At 33.9% G+C, this 23,923-nt stretch overlaps 1 protein-coding gene across 1 annotated transcript in view; it reads left to right on the forward strand.

Annotated features, from left to right (window-relative positions):
• Positions 1–23,923, forward strand: part of DMD (dystrophin) — a 2,174,064-nt gene that overhangs the window by 189,265 nt on the left and 1,960,876 nt on the right. The window contains exon 2 of the mRNA XM_031660704.1: positions 8,477–8,538. Within this exon, the coding sequence (XP_031516564.1) occupies positions 8,477–8,538 (62 nt within the window). The remainder of the gene's footprint in view (positions 1–8,476; positions 8,539–23,923) is intronic.

Raw genomic sequence — 23,923 nt, forward strand, 5'->3', positions numbered from 1 at the left:
CATTTGATTTATTCAACAAACCCTTGCTAAGTACCTATTTCTGCTTCAGTATACCATGTGCCAGGAGTTGCAAAGACATAATAATTCTCCCATCTAAATGTGGTCACATTTAGGAGGTAATGAGTGGGATTTGGGCTGCATTATTGGAAGACAATAAACTAATTTTCTGTTTATGTGTGTGTGTGTGTAATCAAGATGAGATGTTTGAAATCACTTTATAAATTATAATGCACACACAATTAAAGTATCTGTGTGTCCATACACATACAGTTATTTATGTGTGTAACACACACATATATACATACACATATGCATAATTAGAAAAAAGTCTACACATATGTTTATATCAGAAGCATTGATTGATAACTTATGCCAGGGAAATAAGTGTGATTGTGAAAACCCTGACATTCGAACTAGATCTTAATAGTGAGTGTCCTCATTCTAGGGACTGCATGAACAAAGGACTAAAGCAAGAAAGCATATGATTTTTTTATGGAGAAATTTGGCTTGTGTGACTAGGGCAGACCTGGTAGATGTATATAAGGTATGGGATATGGGTGACTGCCAACAGGCCGAATCCGTAATATGTTTAGAGGAGTACGCTGGAGTCAAATTGTGAAGACCCTTATATGCCATTCTGAATAATCTAGCCTGTAACCTCATCAAGGAAGCTCTGGATTTTTCAAGTTAGTTCTCTTAGTGTGTGATTGTAACAGAACTGTAGTTTCTCCATCAGGGAACTTAGCTTTATCATTGATTATCCATGATCCAACTCCCCTAACTCCACATATAATTAATAATTAATACTTATAGTACTACCCAGTGAATATATCTCGAATGCACTTACTTCTTTTCCAGCCCCACTGCCATTCATTAATGCAAGCCATGCTCATTTCTCATGTGGATTGTAAGTATAATCAGCTCATCTGTCTTCTTATTTACAGTTTATCCCCAAATATTCTCTACACTGTGAAATTTATTTCTAAGAGCCAAGCCTAACATTGCTGTTTCCCTACTTAAAATTCTGCTTTGATTTCAAACTGCCCTCTGGCTATATTTTCAGGCTCTTCATAAATAGGTTGATGATAATTTCACTTTTTCTAGGGTCATCTCTGCCACTTTTATCCTCCTCCACCATCTCTAGGTCTGAGAAAGGACCATACTCTTTCTCTCACATCCTGACAGTTTCACCTGCTCTTTTCATTTTGTAGAGTTCTCTTTTTCTACCACTTGTCTCTCTACTCTTAATTAACTTTCAAAACTCAGCTGAGATGTCACTTCATCGAGGAAGCTCTAGATTTTTCAAGTTAGTTTCCTTAATGTATTATTGTAACAGGACTCTGTAGTTTCTTCATCAGGCAACTTTTCTGTATGTTTGTATCAACCTATCCTTTTTTTGTGTCCGCTTCTCTCACTAAGCTAGAAGGAAAAAAACGTAGAGACACTGTCTTTCTCACAGTTGTTTTCCTACCACTTAGTAGATGTCAAGTACACATTTGTCACTTAATAGCCTTAAATATGAAATGTAATTTATTAGTTTCCTATTGCTGCTATACAATTACCACAAATTCAGTGGCTTAAAATTATATACATTTATTCTCAGGCAGTTCTGCAGGTCAGAAATCCAAAATGGACCTTACTGGGCTCAGGGGAGAGTCTGTCTCCTTACCTTTTCCATTTTCTAGAGAATCCTCATGTTATTTGGCTCATGGCCTTCTTCCTACATCTTCAAAACCAGCCACCTTGGACCAAGTCCTTCTCATACTGCTTTCTAATTCTCCCCTTATGCCAACCTTTCTCCCTTATAAGGACCCTTGTGATTACATCCTGCCCACCCAGATAATCTGGGATAATCTCCCTATCAAAAGTTAGCTAATTAGAAAGTCTAATTCTATCTGCAATAATTCCACTTTGCCATGTAACATAATTTATTCACAGATGTCAGGGATTAGCACGTGGTCATTTTTGAGGAGACATTATTCTGCCTACAACAGGTTAATATAATTAATATCTGCAGAGGAGAAAAATGAGAAGAGGACTAAAAAGTAAATCTGGTCTTCATTAACTTAAAACACCTAACACATTCTATGCTAAGTGCTGGGATTACAGCTCTGATCCAGACAGTCACTCTCTTGGAAATGAGAAAGGATGTAGGTGATGTTATTAAGAACAACTTTTGTAGGATGATGAGCAGTGAAGACTGCATTACATTGATTGTAGAGTGAATGGGAAATAAGGAAATATCTTCGACATGAACAGTTGTTCTGTTCTTTGTGCAGAAGTTTAATTATTTTAGACCTCCTCATTATAAGCTGACCACTAATGTCACCTCAGGCCGTAGAAAAATCCCATAATGAAAGACTATTACTCAGATTTAAAAGAAAGCATTTTTCATACCATTTTCCATTGCAGCCTCCTCCACTCTGCATTGCAATTTTGTAATATTAATGGCACAGTAAATCCATTTTCTAAATATGTACTAAATGTGTTGCCTTCCTTTATAATGCTCTAAAGTATCACACAACCTTATCTAATGTTTATCATTAATCTTCCATATTTTTCATTTTCTTTTTTCTCATGTTTGGTGGAAGCAGAGAATAGACTGAACTTAATTGCCCTCCCATATTACTTCATAGTTCTTTCTTTAAGTGAAATTAACTTATCCCATTGCATTTCTTCACTACATGTATTTCTAAACTGGTATCAACTTTAATATTCCCTTCTCCTTTTAAAGATACATTTTCTGTGTCACATTAGGGATGAAGATATTCAATTAACATATTAGCTAGCCCCCAAGGAAATATCATTTAAAAAGGGTTTTTCTAGGCCGAGTGTGTTGGCTCATGCCTGTAGTCCTAGCACTTTGGGAGGCTGAGGCAGAAGGATTGATGGAGGCCAGGAGTTTGAGACCAGCCTGGGCAACATAGGGAGACCCCATCTTTACAAAAGAAAAAAAAATAAAAATTAGACAGATGTGGTGATGTGTGCCTGTAGTCCTAGCTACTGAGGAGACAGAGCTGAGAGAATTGCTTGAGCCCAGGAATCTGAAGTTACAGTGAGCTATGGTGGTTCCAATGCACTCCAGCCTGGGGGACAGAGTGAGACCTTGTGTCAAAAAAAATTTATTTTCTTGCACAGATTATGGTTAATTGCTTTATGTAATGGGAATAATTATTAGTGTTTATAGAACTATTTTTCTGTTTTTTCCCCCCAGTTTTTAAATGCTTTCACTTACATTGTCTTATCTGATAGCAGAGAAGAGGTCTTGTGGAGGCCTTTCAGCATCTCACTCCTAACTCTCAATGCAATTTCATTCCATGCCACTCCGTTTCTCACATTTTAGAGGGCAACAAAACAGAATTGCATAGTGAATGAGCATGTACTTTCAGTTTCTTATCGCTCTGTCCTTGTCTTACTGTCTGCTTAGTGAGATTCATCTTTATCCTCCTCCTACCTTTATTCCTTCTTTACTTTCTGTCTTTCTTCTAAACTCAACCTACCCATTACCTTCTCCAAAATATCTTTTCTCCATGTGGCTACATATTCCTTTCTCTGTGCTCCTATAATACCCTTTAAATTTATATATATTTTTGTTTATGCAAAATGTTTCATATTTATCTATGATGTGTCTGTTATCTACTAGGCTAAGAGCTCTCCCAGACTGAATCTTGTTTATATTTTCAGTAGTGCAATGACCACGACATAGTAAGCATTCTGTAAATAATTATTCTATAAATTATTGCATAAGTAAATGATCTCATTATATCTTGTCAATAGATCTGTGAGTTAAAAAGCAATGAATATTCTCATTTCACAGTTAAAGAGGCTGAGGCTTGGCAATTTTAAGGCCACAATTCTCATAAGTCCTGCAAAGTGACTGGAAGCCCGTTCCACAGATTTAATGTTCTCTCAGTTTGCCCAATATCATTCTTCTGCAGCAACTTGCTCTTGTGAATCATGAATATTGCAGTTTAATATATCCCACATTTATACTCCTGAGGGACTAAGGAATATAAAAGTTATTAACAAGGTAAAAGTTCATTGTACTAATCTTAAAAAATATGAAAGGCCACATATACTGAATAAAAATAACTTTATTAGAAGGGGTTAAAGATTTCTGAGAGGAAATACAATTTTTATGTCATGTTAGAAAGCTAATTTTATATGGGTTTTTCCCATAGAGAGAATAAAATAAAACATTGGTCAGTTTTTGCAATTTATGAAGTAGTAGTTCTTCACTTCTTGATATCTCCAGGGAACTGTTTTCAAGTAAATTTTCCTAAGAGATATTTTCTTCTTTGCCTTTCATATTAATATGCACATGCATATTTTTATTAGTAAAATAAAATCAGTTATAAACAAACCCTAAAGGAAATGAAATAGAATATGTGCTACTTGAAATGACTAAACAGGAGCACATAATCATTTTGTAATAAAACAGCTATCACTTTATTCTTTTCTCATTTGCTTTGTTGCTGATTGCACATTAATATTCTATAGTTTTACTATAGACTATGTGACTACAGAAATACACATCATGTTAACGTATTAAAATAGTTTCTAGAACAATTTATATATGTATGATGTGTATGTATAGTGACTTTAGGTTAACTAAGGGTATACAACTTAAAATAGTCAACTTTTAAGCACTATGACAAATAGCAATAAAAATATATCAAGTCAAGTAAATAAGTATAACATTTCAGCATAATAAAATAAAAATTAAAAGGCACATGACTACTTGGGAAAATACGTTCATTCATTGACTAAAAGTAAGTAGCTTAATTTACAATGGTGATCGTTAACTTGGATTTCATGGTAATAGGAGTTTTCTGCAGGGAGGTCAGTGAACTGTATGAAACTATATGCAAATATATATGTGTAGACATTTTTCTGTAGAGAAGGTTCATTATTTTCATCAGATAGTCAAATGGAGCCCATGACTTGAAATGTTTAAGAATTACCAATATATAATTATCTCATTCCAATTAATTTTAAATATTAAATGCTCAATAGATACATGAGCAAGGATATAAACAAGTATTTTGACAAAAGTAGAAACATGCAGAATAAATAAATGCATGAAACATGTTCTACTTCATTAGTAATCAAGTTAATTATAATTAAAGCAAACATCAAATATCTCCTTACATCTAAACAAAGCAGCAATACCTCAAAGGACTAAAGCAGCAAGACTCCTATCAATGACATACCTGCTGATGAGATTATAATTCCCAATGTCATTCTTTCTGGTACCAGTAGAAGTGGGTATGATCACTTGGAAAGTATTATAAAGATATTTAGCAAAAGTCATAAAGGTTTTCATAATGTTGAACTGATAATTTATTCTAAGACAATTATCAAAACAAAAAAGAAGTGAGTGCATGAACATGTTTATTGTGATTAGTCTCTAATACCAAACAAAAGGAAAGAGCAGCCTGTATGATCTCTATGATAAAATGAGTGAAAAAGAAAGAATATTATTTTGGTTATATGAAATATATATTTATGGGGAATTTAAAAGTGTGGACATAAAAATTTTGATTGATTTTTGGATGTTAAAATATTTCCATAATGATATATAAGACAAAAATTGAAATACCAAATATCAATTAGTAAATGTAAGAGCATTATTATTTGAAGTATCAACAACCATATCATCCAGTATCATAAGGAAGGTTCATTATTCAGTTCTAGATTAGTTCATACAGACATATAAGTTATGCATTGAAAAATTCCAGGACGCTATTCACATAGGTTACAACATACACGGAACCTCCTTGAGTTGCTCAAAATAGAAGCTCTGATTTCATGGTTATTTTGCATTTGTGTTAATATGTTCACCTTTTGTGACTCTGATTATGTTATGGTATTCTGTATTGTTAATTATGCAATTATAATGTAAATGATAGATATCTGGTCAATGTGAAAAGCCATGAACTTTGATTCAGAAAATCTATATCGAGTTCATTTCTGTCACTTAATAGCTTTATTCCTTCTCAACTTGTGTTTATATATAAAGTAGTAAATTACATACAGATTGAGATGACATAATTAAAACAACTTTATGAATAGTAAGACACTAAGGATTGTTATACATTTTATTATAATAATACAATTAATTATATTAATAATTATGTTGAAGAAAATATATGCTACTATACCAAAATAAAACGATAATTCATTGAAGACATATTTTTCTTGTATTAAAGACATAGAGGTAAGAGAGGACAGCCAGCGAAGATGTTTATATGTTGAAGCTCACATTTAGTGTTATTTACACAGTAGATACATAACATTTTGCACATAATGTCAAGGTTTTCGTGCTGCCTTCGATGCTTACCTAAAAAATGCTCCTTGTTCATATAACTGAAAAGGATAAACATGTTGTTCTACTCCGTATTTTTCACTTAAAAGCCTCTAGATTAAATCACTTCAAAAGACCTCATATGAGCTTTTGGCAGAGGGTTTGGGGTATGTTTCAAAGACATCTGAATGTATGCTTTCAACGGACTCATTTACTCTCTGCTTTCTGACAGAAGGTATGCATGCACATGTAGGAAAAATAAGTGGAATTGCAAATAAGGTCATTTGCTTTAAGGAATATATGTATATACTATTGATACATAGATGTATTGACCAAACTTCCTCCAGAAAGTCAATGAAGATGGTTTAATTTTGACCATTTTGAAATGTTCCATTTCTTTTTAAAATTATTTTGCAAGGGTTAGTATTAATTTTATGAAAGTAAAGATTTGAAGGAAGCTAGAATAGGTTTGAAAACTATTACTATCTGTTTTTATTTATTCACCCTTGTCAACAAAGGAAATACTTCCATATTGTAGCTAAGATTAATTACATACCATATGCATAATGTTGATATTGACCATACATATAGAAGCTTCTGGGAATAACACAAATAATAAAAATGTATTTGTAATGCTAAATAAAATTTCTCACTTAAGATGAAAGTTTGAAATTTATGTATTCACTGTTATTTCTCATATTGGTTAAAGTAATCTACTTATAGATTAATATTGTGATTTAAAGATAAACAGATATTTTTAGTGCATGCATATATTTGTGATGAGAAAGTGATTCCTTATCATGTTTTTAAGAGAGGCAATGGAGATTTACTACTGAAAAAAATACGAGAGCAAACATGATTACTTTGTAAAGGGCATTTCAAGAACAGTTCTTTTGATCCAAGTAAATAAAATATAAAATGTATCAATTTTAAATATCTCTCAGATACATTCATTTACTGAACATTAACTAATATGATTATATTTACAATAATTAAAAAATAGTCTTTGGCTTGGAGAAAAACATTTTAATATATCAAGATTGATGATTTTTCTGTCCATTTGACTTAATACTAATTTCCAGTTTAGGGACAAAAAGATCATTTGTAGAAACATGAATTCTGTGAAGCTGTTTTTAAATAATTTTTCTCCCTAATCCCTTAGTATAAATCCTTGGGGGTTTTTTCTTTGAGTATTTATATGTAGGCCATGAAGAGTATCATTTGCATTTTTATTTGAAATTTTCTGACTTTTAGATGAAAAGAGGTCCTTGAAATTATAGAGTTGTAGAGTCTCCCCTCCCTTAAAGCATTCACGTATTTGTCAAATTTATTTTCTGAGCTCTTAATTTGTTCAGACAGTGTGCTAAGCTCTGGGAAGCAAAGATAACTAAACCATGCTCCTGCTCATCAGGAAACCTCTTCCATAGTGAGAGCAGGCCCATGTTAGAGAATGTAGATGCTGCAAAGGAAGGAATAATCATTTCTACATGGTCGGGTGGATAGCATGGGGAAAGCCTCCAAAATAGTTTTTCAGAGTAAATGACAGCTGCGAGTTTCTTTTAATGATACTGGAGTATCTATTCATAACTGGGGAATAAATACTATTATTCAGATGAGACTTTTTTTCTCTAGTCATACAGTATTTGAATGACTATGGGTTTGGTCATATTAATTATTTTTCAGATACTACAAATCTGAGACAGGATCTCACTCTGTTGCCCAGGCTGGAGTGCAGTGCTATGATCTCGGCTCACTGCAACCTCCACCTCCTGGATTCAAATGATTCTCCTGCCTCAGCCTCCCAAGTAGCTGGGATTACAGGCGCATGCCACCATGCCTGGCTAATTTTTGTATTTTCCGTAGAGATGGGGTTTCGCCATGTTGGCCTGACTGATCTCAAACTACTGGCCTCAAGTGATCCGTCCTCATCAGCCTCCCAAACTGTTAGGATTACAGGTGTGAGCCACCGCACCTGGCCATTTTTCAGATATCATTTTAATTTGGATATCCCAAACCAGCATCACTCATGTTTAATTCCATTTATCAATGAATGTAATACTAAAGGTAAAATAACATTAACACATAATAATGGAAAGTTACTTTGGTTGTAAAATAAGAATTATATTTAAAGTTGCTTCCTAACTTTTATTTTTTTATTTTGCATTTTAGATGAAAGAGAAGATGTTCAAAAGAAAACATTCACAAAATGGGTAAATGCACAATTTTCTAAGGTAAGAATGGTTTGTTACTTTACTTTTAAAATCTAAGTTGTGAAATTTTCAAAATGGACTATGTACCTGTGTATCTTAAAAATCCGTGTTATTTTTCTCATACTGTCATTTTATTTTAGCTGTCCAAATCTGGGAACATTATGTTCACTCTTATTTAAGGAGTAAGCAGCAGAAGATATGGCAAAGATACACGATTTAATCATATAAAATGTGTGTCTTGGATTCTTCTTGACAATGTGAGTTTCTTTAATGACATGAGTCATCAGAGGTTATAGCGGCAACCTTCCATCAAGTAGCTAGAATATGTCACACAGTAGAAGAAGATATGAGGGATTTTTGTTGTGAAAATTATTTTTTTGTCCCTCTTCATCTTTACCAAGTTCAAGAAAAACAATATAATTGCTTTGGGTGTATTAAGCCACTATAATTTAGAGCATATTTCAAATAATTAAAGACAATAAGTTCATCTTGTATTTCTGCAGTCATCGATCCATACTCTTAATATTTACTCATTTTGCAAATACAACTCAATTTCTAATCAATAGCACAACTCTAGATGATTATAGGTGAACACAGAGCAAGATATTCTTACCCTGAAAAGTAGTATTAGGAATACAATATATGGAGGTTTATTGGTATGTCAAGGTTTAAAAGACTTGCATTTTAATTATTATTCTTGATTTGGGTAAATCAATCAAATGTTTGGTGAGTTAGCTTTCTTATGTTTCCATCATGAATGGTTATATATGTATATTTTGATTGCTTAATTGAAACATCAAATCTAGATAATGGAAAAATAAAGCTAATAAAATATGGCCCTTAAAGCCAAGACTTTAAGAGTGGCATAGTTTTGATAATGGATATTTTGTTTCTTATTGTAATGATTTAAAGAGTCACTAAAAGTGAAAATTTCTAGTAAAATGCTCAATACTCTTAATAGCTATGAATTACTCCCTCTATGGGTCTGATTTTGTAAAAATCATGATAATGGATCCAAAACAATCCACTAGGAGATCCAATCTCAAAAGTTCTCCCTTTCCTATGACAAACGTTTTTAGAATATTGTCTGTTCTTTGTGGTATTTGGTAGCAGAATGTTGCCATGTACTGTTTAATATAACTTACTGAATTTTAACTAATAAAAGTTCATTTTATTTACTTGCTGAATTAATAATAAATTTCTATTATAGACATAAAGTGAAACATATATTTTAAAAATGTTTTTTAAATCCTCAACTTTTTTAACTAAATGAAATAAAATATAACAACACAAATCGAGAAGAATAAATTTAAAATAAACCCAGGATATTTAGGATAGGTATTCATAATTCTCAGAATATTTATAAGATGGGTATATATGGTTTAATTGCTGTATATACTGGCATCATTTACATTTTTAAGTTTTGGAATTCTGAAGCAGACGAGATATATTTTCAAACAAACATACAGACAAATCAGAATTGTGAAGAGATTTTCTGAAATAATAAATGTGACAATACTGTGAATCTTTGAATTGAATCAGAGTAATTTTTAAAAGGTGTGTAAACATGACAAGTACTATGTATCCTCATTCCCACAAATTGAAATAGATCTTCACTCTGTGCATTAACCTTTTCCATTATCATTTATCACAACTCACCTGTTAATATACAAATCAAAGCTTGATATCAAGTCCATCCTCTATTTATATATTATTAGCACTGCCTTAGAGCAATTTGGTGTATTTTTTTTCTGTCCTTATGAATGCCCGTATCTTAAAACTGTAAAATATTCACATATGTGAGTACATTTACTGTTTTCTTCCCAAATATTTGCATCCTCTAATTCAACTCACACTTTTCAGTTATATTGCAAATGTTCTCCCTAAGTCTGTTATAATTGATCAAAAGAGTCACCATTCTTTCAAGTACAGAAATTCTATTATCGAGCATATCCTAAGTGTCAGGAATAGAAATAAAAGTTTACAAAGACAGAGGAGAAAACTTATTTAAAGGTAAAATGTGTATATACATGTGCACTAACTTCTAATTTTGAGAACTTGGAAAGAATCTTTTTCCTCTTACTCTTTTCTGTCAAAACTTCGGCAAGTGACTACATTGTTTTAGACACTTTTGAAGAAGATGGGAATTTAGAGGAAGCTTGTTGATTCAGTTTAAATCACTTGGTGATACCAAAAGATAAACATAATTGTGATATATATCATCATTTGGCAATTTATTGCATCGCTGCATATGCCTTTCAGCAGAATTCTAGCCTGTAGGATACACAAATTAGTTGAAGTGGAATCTCCTGATCTCATGGAGCCTGCACAGTTATTTGGGAGTTTTTGGTTAATTTCTAAATGGAGTAGAACTGAGTGGGCACAGTGTGGGTTGTCTGAGAAAGCAGTAATCTGAGCTAGAGGGAATCTGGTAACCTTTATGAATAAAGCTCTAAAATGTGAGCCTATCAAAGGCAGGAATGTATATCTTCTATATAATCTCAATGTTTATTACTAGTGCACTACATAAATAGAATAAAGACACTAGGTCAGTAGTACAAATCATTAAATCTATGCTAAATTTAGAAATAGAAGAAAAACTGAGTGGAAAAATTGTGCTGAAGAAGACTTTAAAAAGAGAAAAAAGGCAATGAAAAATTACCTGCCTGTGTGGTAAATTAGACACAGGCACAGACACATTCATATAACCATAAAAATGCCTCACTAATAAACCTAACTCATATTCATTTTTATAGTCATATTAATGTCTGTCTGTGTCTAATTTACCACACAGACAGATGATAATTTTTCATTGCCTTTTATATACACATTTATATAATATTTGTAAATTATAGAGAGACAACAAAATATTTCCTTGTTATTTTGTAAAGCTACGGAAGGGATATTTTAAGGAAATAAATGTGATTAAAAGTATCCTTGTTGTTGTGGCGTCATTTGAAGCCAAATGTGTCTAATCTAACTGATTTTTCACTTTCCCAGTACCATTTTAAAAATAAGCCCTCTCTTTTTAAAATAAGTCTTCTATTAACCTTCAATTCCAAAAAATTCTACTAGAATGTGATTTGTCACATCTATTATATAGAGATAACTGAACAATATTTATCTCCACATAAACACAAAGCCATTTCTAGATAAGATTAATTCAGGGTATATATTCTTTCCATGTAATTTATTGATATGTTATAATCCTTTAAAAAGCCTAGTGTATACTCTATGGCAAATATAATTTGCATTATAAAAATCATGCTCATCCATGCAGGCTTATTAAAGGAAAGTACAGTTTTGAAATCATGACCAAAAATAATTTTGCCATAAAATGTGCTTGATGTTTGTATTTGAGAAAATTTTTATGGAAAAAATGTTTACTACTAGATCAATTGAGAGAGATAAACTATCTCCCAATGAGTGATATGATGGTTTTGATCCTATACTGAATTTAGTGATCATCATTATTTCTATACTTCACTCTTGTGTCTGACTTTTTTCCAACATAGTATGCATGTTTGACTTAAATGAAGTAGAAATGTATAATTAGTTTTGTTTAATGTCTTCACAAAAGCCCATGATATGATGATAGTGTTCTTGGACCAAACTGACGGTTGGGCTGCTTATTCTTGTGGCCCAATAAGGAGATGCAGGTGAACTGGGAAAGGAGGGAGTTTTTATTTCTGTAACTGGTTACAGGGAGAAGGCCTGGAAATTATCCCCAGACCAACTCAAAATTGCCAAGTTTTCCAGAGCTTATATATCTTCTACACTATATGTCTACATGTAAGTGTGCATTCGTCTAAAAATATAAGTGATTTACTTCTTCTAATCTATAACTAAGATCTGATTCCTGAAGACCTTCCTCTGGAGACTTAGTAAATGTACTTAATCTAAATGGGTCCAGGTGCATCCCAGCACCTGGGATGATTACCCTTATCTTATCTCCTGATAAATCATGGAGTTTGGGGGAGTTCCTTCAGAACCCAGTAAACTTATTTGTGGAGGCCTGGGGAGTCTCTTCAGACCCCCAATAAAACTTTGTTAATACTAAAAGGGTCCTGTTAAGAATTCCTTCATTATCTTGTCATGCTTCAAGGCCCAGGAAAGGCTTGGGCAAAACTCTTGGTGGACTTTTGTGACCTTCCAGCCTTTGTATAAGAGCACTGGCTCTATCAGCTTTTAATATTTAATTTTACCACCCAGTCAGTGCTGAAACAGTTGTTATGGAGGCCTGCGTTAGTGAGACCTGGCCTGCCACAATAGTTCATTTACCTCTTCATTGCCGCAATGTATATGTCTACATTAAAAAGCCAGGACTCGCCCTCTTTGAACAGCATTATGTGATAAAATAAATTGATATGACATACTTTTTGCAAGATTTATTTTTAATTTACCTTTTAGCCAGCATGATAAGCATGATGTAGTATAAATTAACACTAAACTTGTGAGTCAGTAAAGCAGGCTTTCTGTTTTTAACCTTTAAGTTCAGGGGTACATGTGCAGGTTTGTTATATAGGTAAACTTGTGTCATGGGGGTTGGTTATACAGATTATTTCATCACCCAGATATTAAGCCTAGGACCCATTAATTATTTTTCCTGATCCTCTCCCTCCTCCCACCCTCCACCCTCCACCGTCCAATAAGCCCCAGTGTGGGTTATTCCCCTCTGTGTGTCCATGTGTTCTCATCATTTAGCTCCCACCTATAATTGAGAATGTGCAGTACTTGGTTTTCTGTTCCTGCATCAGTTTGCTAAGGATAATGGCATCCAACTCCATCCATGTCCCTGCAAAGGATATGATCTCATTCTTTCTTATGGCTGCATAGTATTCCATGGTGTATATGTACCACATTTTCTTGATCCAGTCTATCATTGATGGGCATTTGGGTTGATTCTACGTCTTTGCTATTGTAAATAGTGCTGCAATGAACACATGTATGCACATGTCTTTATAATAGAATGATTTATATTTCTCTGGGTATATGCCCAATAATGGGATTGCTGGGTTGAATGGTAGTTCTGTTTTTAGCTCTTTGAGGAATCACTACACTGACTTCCACAATGGTTTAACTAATTTACTCTCCCACCAACAGTGTATAAGTATTCCATTTTCTCCACAACCCCACCAGCACATTATTTTTTGATGAAGCAGGCTTCTTTACACCACTCTCTACCTTAGGAGAAAACGTTATATCCATACTTTAATTTATTTGAAAAGAAAGGTAAATATAAAATTGAAATTCTTTGAGTCTTATTTTTCTTATCTGTTCATGCCTACTTGTAACAAAACATATATTAAAAGGGCATTATAAATAGTAAATCATATGAACAAAAAATAGTCCCATTTTTGTCATTATGTAACATATTTTCTGAATTGAATTTAAAAATGCATATATTTATGAATATTTTTCTACTGAATCTCTCCTTCTTATTTACTTCTATTATTTTCCATGCTCTCATCTGGTCTTCTTGAGAACATGTCATTTTAGTTGTAATCATTGTGTTCCTAACTCCATAATTTCATGATGTTATTGAAACACACATGAATTTTAATTCTGCAACCTAGTTTGTAATAAACCATATTTCCTTGTTTCTCTACATTGGATGAATCTGTTCCTACAGCAACTAGTAACCCCAAAAATCTGACTGGTGAGAAATTCAATCTCCATAACATTTTGCATTCTTCTGCTTCTTGCCACTTCCATTCTGAATGGCCAGGTAGAGTCCAGAATACTGTAAGTGTCCTGGTTTTCAGTGCATTTTGATCATAGCTGATATGCTTAATAGCCAAGTAACATGATTACATAAAGGACAGCTTGTCCACAATGCCATGCCTTGTTTTAACACAGAAGAGCATTTATTCATGTGTTATTATCCTACTACACTCTGTATGCCAATTCATGTCCTCAACACGTACACACAAACACACACACACAAATACACATGCACACACACACATATACATGCACCCAGTAAGCATGTTATATATTTAAAATGAGCTTAGACTTTTTTTAATAAAAGGATGATACTGGGACAAAGTGGCAAAACATTATTTCAGTGAAGGAGGTAGCAATATATATGTACCTTTCCATTGTGTAAGTTAATTCTAAATTTGTATATAACTAACACATTTATATATAACTATTGTACAATGTGCCTGCTTTAACAGAAGTAATCGAGAAGAGCTATTGTGCCTTGGAAGGTTTTACATAGATCTAAAATTACTCCTGTGCCCCTGGCTTCCTGTTTCTTTTTATCTGATAATAGGAAGAATTAAATCATTAGAGAAGATGACGTACAGTGAACTATGTCTCTGGATGCTGATGAGCAGCCTGTACAAGACTTTGGTAACAATTGAATTATTTAGTGCAATTATTTTGGAGAGATGAATATTGATACAGGAAATGTATAGAAATCCTCATTTCAGAAATAGTGAGGATTGGGAACTTTTTGTTTATGTATACCATCATGTTAATAATCCTACTGAAAATTATATGTATATGGTTAGTTGCTCCAATAATCGTATGAGTCAAGTATTCAAGATGAGTGTGCTGGAGAGGATGTGGAGAAATAGGAACACTTTTACACTGTTGGTGGGATTGTAAACTAGTTCAACCATTATGGAAAACAGTATGGCGATTCCTCAAGGATCTAGAACTAGATGTGCCATATTAGCCATCCCATTACTGGGTATATACCCAAAGTTATAAATCATGCTGCTATAAAGACACATGCACGTATGTTTATTAGGCACTATTCACAATAGCAGACTTGGAGTCAACCCAAATGTCCATCAGCCAACAGATTGGATTAAGAAAATGTGCTTTGCATACACCATGAATACTATGCAGCCATAAAAGGATGAGTTTGTGTCCTTTGTAGGGACATGGATGCAGCTGGAATCCATCATTCTTAACAAACTATCACAGAACAGAAAACCAAACACCATGTTCTCTCACAGGTGGGAACTGAGACAATGAGATCACTTGGACTCGGGAAGGGGAACATCACACACGGGGCCTATCATGGGGAGGGGAGGGGGAGGATTGCATTAGGAGATTATACCTGAGTCTAAATGACAGTTGATGGTGCAACACACCAACAAGGCACAAGAAATATACATATGTAACAGAAGCCTACGTTATGCACATGTACCCTACAACTTACAGTATAATAATAATAAATAAATTAAAAAAAAAAAAAAAAAAAAAGATGATAAGAAAAATGTGAATGTAGGTGACTTGCTCACAGTAAATGGAAGAGATGAAGCTAGAACCCAAGAAAATGGACTCTAAAACTCATGATATTTCCATACCTATTATTGTTGGGACAACAATCCCACCTACCCAGTGATGCATTTTTGGGACACATCATAAAATTGGTAAGTCCTGTGAGAAGCAGGCAGCGGGGCTGGAGACAGTGAAGACTCAATAATAGGCGGTATTAAATGCTTGCTTACTAACAGAGGCTTTAATCCACCTTTGAATGTTTACTAACCCCAAAATGCAACCCTTGTTTAGGGAGTTTTTTAGTTGATTCTTTCTGAATGATTTCTAATACAGACGCCCCTCAACTTGTGTGGTTAGGTCCCTATAAACCCATCGTAAGTTGAAAATATCACAAGTTAAAAATGCCTTTAATATACCTAACCTACGAAACAATGTAGCTTAACCTACCCTCCTTGAAATGTGATCCCTTAACACTATCCTAGAGTTGGGCAAAATCATTTTGCACAAAACCTATTTTATAATAAAGCTAGCTCATGTAATTGAATACTGTGCTGAAAGTGAAAAACAGAATGCATGTATGGGTACTCAAAATACAGTTTCTACTAAATGTGTATCACTGTGCACTATTATGAAGTCAAAATATCTTAAGAACTGTTTGTACTTTAAATGTTAATATTTTTGCCTACCGCATTTTGGTGAGTGGAGTAATCTTAGTTTTCAGTATAGTTATCTAAACTGAATATTTTCATTTTCAGATATTGCTTTTTATTTCTACTACTCATAAACAAATTATTGTGTGTAAATGACAATGTGAATATCAACTTAAAACAGTTTTATATGAAAATCAAGATACCACTTTACTGGCATGTACTACACTTGGTGTTAAGATGACTTGTAGAATTATGTGTTTGTGTTTGGAATCAAGATGATTATACTAAATGGTTTAATCTACTGAGAACCATTCCCTTGAATGTTTTCCTGAAACAATCTTTGCAAAGTACCTGAGTAACAAAGGGTATTACTCAGTTAGTGAGACAAAAATGGATTGTGATAGGTGTCACTGTTTTCAATGAAAGACAAATCACTTATTGTTAATAGTAAAGAAGTTTCTTGGAAATATGTTGTTGTTTATCAACCCAGTTTTACTGAGATCTTCACAATTCCTTTTAGAAGGTAAATGTTCTGGTCTCTAAGTTACCATGTCCTGAAATACAAGAAAATTGGAATTACTGATTACACCTATATTGTATGGAGTGATCTCAGTACCAAGCATATTTAGCTTGCATATGTAAATATTTACCAATTAGCATGATTGTTGCTAGCAAAAAAAAAAAAAAAATTCTCTATGGCTGATGGACCAATTCATTATTTATCTGATTTTATTTTGCTTTCTAGCAAAACAACACATATTGACATTAGTGATGTATTTTTATTTTGGAAAGAACAATTGACACTCTGGTACCATCCTATCAGAGATATATGTTTATTAAATAACCTTTCAACATTTAACAAATACTTATTGAATGTCAATTATGTGCTAATCATACTGTCATACAGTGATGAAGGCACAACCCAACATGGTTTTCCCTCTCCAAGAGATTATCATCTGAGAAAGGAAACAGTTGCATCAACAAATAATGAAAATAAAACATAATCTTTAAGGTAATAGAAATGCTGTGGGAACAGAAGACAGAATGACTAATTGCTTGGAGAGGATAACAGCTTTTTAAAAGATGGTGATATTTAATCTGGTGTTGTCTACGCAGAGACAATTTCAAGAAAGATGAAGGCAGCAGGATTTGCACGTAGAAATATGTAATAATCGAAGAAGTATGACTTGTCAGGTGAGTAGTAGCAAGGGAGATCTTCAGGAGTGAAGAAGAGAGGTTGTGAGAAGGCATATAATGCCATTCTTGAAGAATTATATTTTTGTGGGGCTGGATGAGCTAACAATAAGATAATGGCTTAGTCATATTAATTTGCAACTTCTCATTGAAGACTGTGAAGCTCTAAAATAATAGACAATGATAGAAGAATTAGACTGCCCCCCCACCACTAATGCTTCATGTAAAATTTGGTCTGAAGTCTACCCTTTATATTTGGCAATAGACATAAAGTCCTAAAATGAAAAAGCAAGCAGGTTATCATTTTTTTTAGAGTTGTTTGATACCATGCACACTCCAAAATGGTGCAGCAAAACACATTGGAATTACCTAGAAAGTGTGTTAAAACATGGATTGCGGCCGGGCGCGGTGGCTCAAGCCTGTAATCCCAGCACTTTGGGAGGCCGAGACGAGCGGATCACGAGGTCAGGAGATCGAGACCATCCTGGCTAACACGGTGAAACCCCATCTCTACTAAAAAATACAAAAAACTAGCTGGGCGAGGTGGCGGGCGCCTGTAGTCCCAGCTACTCGGGAGGCTGAGGCAGGAGAATGGCGTGAACCTGGGAGGCAGAGCTTGCAGTGAGCTGAGATCCAGTCACTGCACTCCAGCCTGGGCGACAGAGCAAGACTGAGTCTCAAAAAAAAAAAAACCATGGATTGCTGGGGCCCATAGTCAGAGTTTCTAATTCCATACGTCTAGGGTGAGACCTAGGAATCTGGATTTCTAACAGGTTCTTGGGTGATGCTGATGCTGGTGGCCAAAGAACCACACTTTGAGAACCACAGTGTTAGAATTTCAGTAATTTAATCAGGTCTGTAGTAGAGAATGTTTGAGGAAACCCCAATGAGGAATTTATTGAACCCTCAAAGGGGAATGACCTTTTTCCAGTTGAGAATCACTGCAAGTACTTGATTTAAATTGGGATTTATCTTGTGGGGACTATACTCAAAAACTGAACGAGTTAAAAGACTCAAAATCGATCAATCTGATACTAATTGAGCATTCTTTGTCCAAAATGTTTGAAACTAGAAATGTTTCAAATTTTGGATTTTTGTTTGGAGTATTTGCATTATACTTACTGGTTGAGCATCTCAAATCCAAAAACCTGAAATCCAGAATGCTCCAACGAGCATTTCCTTTGTGTTTCATGTCAGTGCTCAAAAGATTTCTGATTTGGGAACATTTTGGATTTGGAATTTTTGGATTTGGAAGGCTCAACCTATACCTATTTTTTTTAAATGTGTGTGTGTTTGTGTGTGTGTATATATATACATATATATATATGTAATATAATATGTAGTTGTTTTAGGTTATAAGACTTAAAAATACTTATCTGATTGACACACACACACACACACACACACATATATGATATTTTTAAAAATCCCAGTTATTTTGTGTTTCAGGGCAGATAGGCGATGAATAAAGATATTAATATAATTGAGTTCAAAGTTTAGAAAAAACAGTTTGTTGAGGTGTTACTGTTGACTGTATCTGCAAATGTCTTTCACTGCAATCCTTTAATGGGCAATTGTATATTTTTCTTAGGAATAAAACATTTCCAACTGGCATACAGAGTCTTTCCATCTCTCTTTTGTGCTTCACTTTGCTTCAGCAGAAGGATTTCATTTTAGTGACACTCTGAAGGTCTTCCTCTGTGCTTCACTTAAGGGCATTGCATTTTTAACCTTACCAAGATTCCTATGGATTCCTAGAATTATATTTCAAATTATGATCATGGTAGCCAGAACACAAAGAATTAAGATCTAGTCTGACAGTAATGTATTGATATAAGTTCAACTGTAGAAACCTCTCTTGTAATAATGCACATAGAGGGCAGACCTGTGTGTATCTTGGAACATAAAAGGCAGAGTATGGTTTTTTAAAGCGCTTTGCTTTATTGTATCCCAATTTAGCTAATTTCACTGTACCAGTTCTATATGCAGAGATAAGTAACAGTAAAAATAGACAAAAAGTGATCTATAAACAAGCAGTCACTTTCAGTCTTGTCCAGAATTGTGGCCAGGTGATGAATGCAAACTAAGAGACCTTTTCATTAGAAATGTGTGAAGTCACTCTTTGGTTTAGCATTAGCTGTCTTTTAATGAGAACAAATGAGAGTTGCAGATGAATTTGCTAAATGTTTCTTTCTTTGATTTAGTTCACCTGGCCCAAAGGAAAAAAGAAAAAAAATGTCTTCAATCTACAAGGTCTATGGAGAGTACTTTTCATAGGAACTAGTTCTATTAAAATTACCTGCAGTTATTATGTCAGTTAGAGAATAAATATTTTGAGTATTATATCTGTACTTGAAGTTCTTATCCTTTACAAATAATTTATATTTAAGGAAACATGCTTTGACAGAAATACACATGAAATCTACATTCACTACCTATTTCATATCAGGTGCTCTATTGTTTTGAATATAACAGTTAAGAGATCAAGTCCCTTTAATCATAGGGCCCTATTAGGTAGAGAGCTAAATCGAAGGAAACATTTAGCAAACTATCTGACGTTCTCTGTATTTGTTTGTCAACTTGTTTGTTTTTTCTCTCTGCAACTAGAATATAGAATTTCAGAAAGTGACAAGTGCTAAGAGAAAAAAATAAAGCAAGATAAGGGTAGAATAGGGATATTTCAAGGGGTAGGTTGCTATTTTATGTAGTAGGTCCTGGAAAAGCCTCACTTAAGAGGCATACAAAAAACCTGAAGGAAGGAAAGGAGTGAATCTTGCAGGTGTCTTGGAGAAGAGAGTTCTAGGCAGAAGGAAGAATATGTACACTCTGAGGAGAGAGTGCGTGTCTGTGGGACAACAAGAGTCAAGATGGCTGGTGCAGAGTGACTGAGGAAGAGCAGTAGGAGCTACAAGTGGAGTGGTATTAGAACAAATCAGGTAGGGCCTTGTTGACCATTGTAAAGGTCTTGGCTTGTACATTGTGGGAGATTAGGAGATTCTGAGAGTTCTGAATAGTAGCCAGAAATAATGTAAGTTAGAATGTAGGATGCAAAGGTAGAAGTAGAGAGGTGAGTTAGAGGATAATGTAGTAATGAAGGCTGGGTGTGTGTGTGGCTAGGATTAGGTTGGTGTCCATGGATCTGGGGAGAAATGATCAAATTTTGGATACATTTTGAAAGTAGATGTAACAGAGTTTGCTGATGGACTAAAAATGGAGATTGAGAGAGTGGAGAAAAACAGTTTTAGCTTGAGCAAAAGGAAGGATGGGATGGTTATTTACCAGGATAAGAAAGACTATTGCAGGAGAGGGTTTGGTGGCAAAGTATAGGTAAATTTCCCATGGGAAATCACTGAAAATAATTTTAGTTTTAGTATGCTTTTATGGAAGGAGTATTTGTTTTCAACTCCTAACATTTATCCTCAATGACAAAAATAAATAAATTTATCTCTATTAAAAAATAAGAAACAATGAGAGATGATACAGGTGCCTCTAGCATTGTGTGTGTGTACAACTATTGTGTGTGTGTACAACCAGTGAATGTTAACTTGTAAATCCAGTAGTGGTAACTTGATCTTTGTCTCTCTTCACATCTTATAGTGTGCAAAGTCTATGTCTACATTTATATTTTTGATGTAGATGTCCAGTTGTTTCAGCACTATTTGTTGAAAAGGCTATCTTTGCTCCATTCTATTGCCTTTGCCCCTTTGTCAAAGATCAGTAAACTGTATTTCTGTGGGTCTATTTCCACGCTCTTTATTCTGTTCTATTGATGTATTTGTCTATTATTTTGCCAATACACTTTCTTGATTTCTGTCATTTCATAGTAAGTCTTGTAATCAGATAGTGTCAGTTTTCCAACTTTGTTCTTCTCCTTCAGTATTGTGTGGGTTATTCTGGGTCTTTTGCCTTTCATATAAACTTTAGAAACAGTTTGTCTATATGAGGCAAGGTAACTTGCTGGGATTTTGATTGGGATTGCGTTAAATCTATAGATCAACTTGAGAAGAACTGACTTCTTTACAATATTGAGTCTTTCTATCCATGAACACTGAATATTTCACTATTTATTTAGTTCCTCTGATATCTTTCATCAGAGTTTTGTGGTTTTCTTGCAAAGATCTTGTTTTTTTTAAGATTTATCCATAAGTATTTTATTTTTGAAAATGTTAGTGGAAATGGCATTGTGTTTTACATTTCAAATTCCACTTGTTCCTTGCTAGTATATGAGAAACAATTGAATTTTGTGTATTAATCTTGTATCCTGCAACTTTGCTACAATTGCTTACTATTTCCAGGAGTTATTTTTCGATTCTTTCAGATTTTCTACATAGATGAGCATATCATCTGTGAAGAAATACAGCTTCATTTCTACATTCCAATAGATCTGTCCTTTTTTTTTTGTCTTATTGCATTATGGTAAGAGACATTTTTGTCTTGTTCCTGATCTTCCTGAGAAAATTTTCATTTTCTCACCACTAAATAGAATGTCAATTATAGGTGTTTTTGTTCATTTTTTTATATTGTCATGACCTTGTTTTATAAAACACAATTATTTCTCTCCTAACTTTCTGTGGACTTCAATTATAATTTTCCCATAATTCTCTTCTGCTTGCATTGCTCATGTTTTCTGTCTTCTTCCCATTTATTCTTATTTGTTTTATTTTGAGGAATTGTTTCTCATTATTGAAGCCATTCCTCAAATTACAAGTGATCTTAGCTTTTGGTTTATATTTAAGTGTGAGATACTAACATTTGATAAAATTAAAAACTATTTCATGATTAAAATACATTTAATATAAAACAGAATAATTGAATACATTTGTTGACATATTATATATGTGTGTGTGTGTCTATGTGTGTGTGTGTGTGTTTGTGTGTGTGTAAAGTCCAAAAGTTTGTATATTACTTAAAGAAGAAACATCTGATGCATTCTGGATAAAGACAGGAAAACCATATGAGTACTACAGCTACCTCCATTAATACTTAACATTGTGTTGAAAATATTAGCCATTGCAACCAGACAAGATAAACTAATTCAAGGCAAAACAATTGCAAGCAGCAGTAATGGGATCCCAATTTACAGACATAAGTGTTTACCTCAAGAGATCACAAGAAACAAAAATATTAACAAACGCAAATATGAACACAAATACCAATAGAATAATTTAGTAAGTTAGCAGAATATAAAACTTACAGGCAAAATCAATAAAATTTATTTTATAGATGATAATGAGCTAGAAGTTTTTATGGATGGTGCACACCCATTTGCAACAATAACAACAACAACAAAAACACAAGAAACACATTTAACAAGAAATTTCAATACCTATGTTTAAAACTCTCCTGAACAATCCAAAAGGAAATCAAAGAGAAAGATGCAACTTGTTCCTGAAAAGCATGGCTTAACATTATAAAGTAAGCTATTGTTTTTAAGTTAATGTGTAAATTAAAGGCATTCCAATATAATAAGTAGTATTTTTTTTTTCTGGAGTTGGATAGATTGATTATAAACTTTATATAGAAAATACAAAAATAAAAATAACCAGAAAAACACTAGAAACGAATATCAATGAAGGGATAGGGAAACAAAATTATACATTAAAACTTAGGGGAAAAGACCGGGCGCGGTGGCTCACGCCTGTAATCCCAGCACTTTGGGAGGCCGAGGTGGGCGGATCACGAGGTCAGGAGATCGAGACCATCCTGGCTAACACGGTGAAACCTCATCTCTGCTAAAAATGCAAAAAAGTAGCTGGGCGTGGCGGCAAGCGCCTGTAGTCCCAGCTACTCAGGAGGCTGAGGCAGGAGAATGGCATGAACCAGGGAGGCGGAGCTTGCAGTGAGCCGAGATGGCGCCACCTCACTCCACCCTGGGTGACAGAGTGAGACTTCATCTCAAAAAAAAAGAAAAAGAAATATTATAGCCTTCTTGTGTTTATGAACAATAGGCAGCACTTTGGCACTAGAGACTCCGTCTCAAAAAAAAAAAAAAAAAAAAAAAAATAAAAACAAAGGGGAAAACTATCATATTAAATTGTCAATAAAAACTAACAATTTATTGAAATGTGTTTTGTAAAAATATATTTCTGTCAACTGGGAATGTCTGGTAGTAATGAGTATGCCTAGCATGTAGATGTTCATTACTAAGTCTCATTCCACATTGAAAGAAACCACAGCTCATTAGAAGAATATTTGATACTTCATCCTGGCCAAAGAGCATAGTGACCTGCAACCTCTGTTAGAGCCATAAGGCAAGGAAGTACTCCCAAATTTGCTAACATCTTGAGTTGTTCATTTTTCTTCTCCTGTTCTTTTTATGCTTG

Source organism: Papio anubis, chromosome X (assembly GCF_008728515.1).
Source record: "Papio anubis isolate 15944 chromosome X, Panubis1.0, whole genome shotgun sequence".
NCBI classification, from domain to species: Eukaryota; Metazoa; Chordata; class Mammalia; order Primates; family Cercopithecidae; genus Papio; species Papio anubis.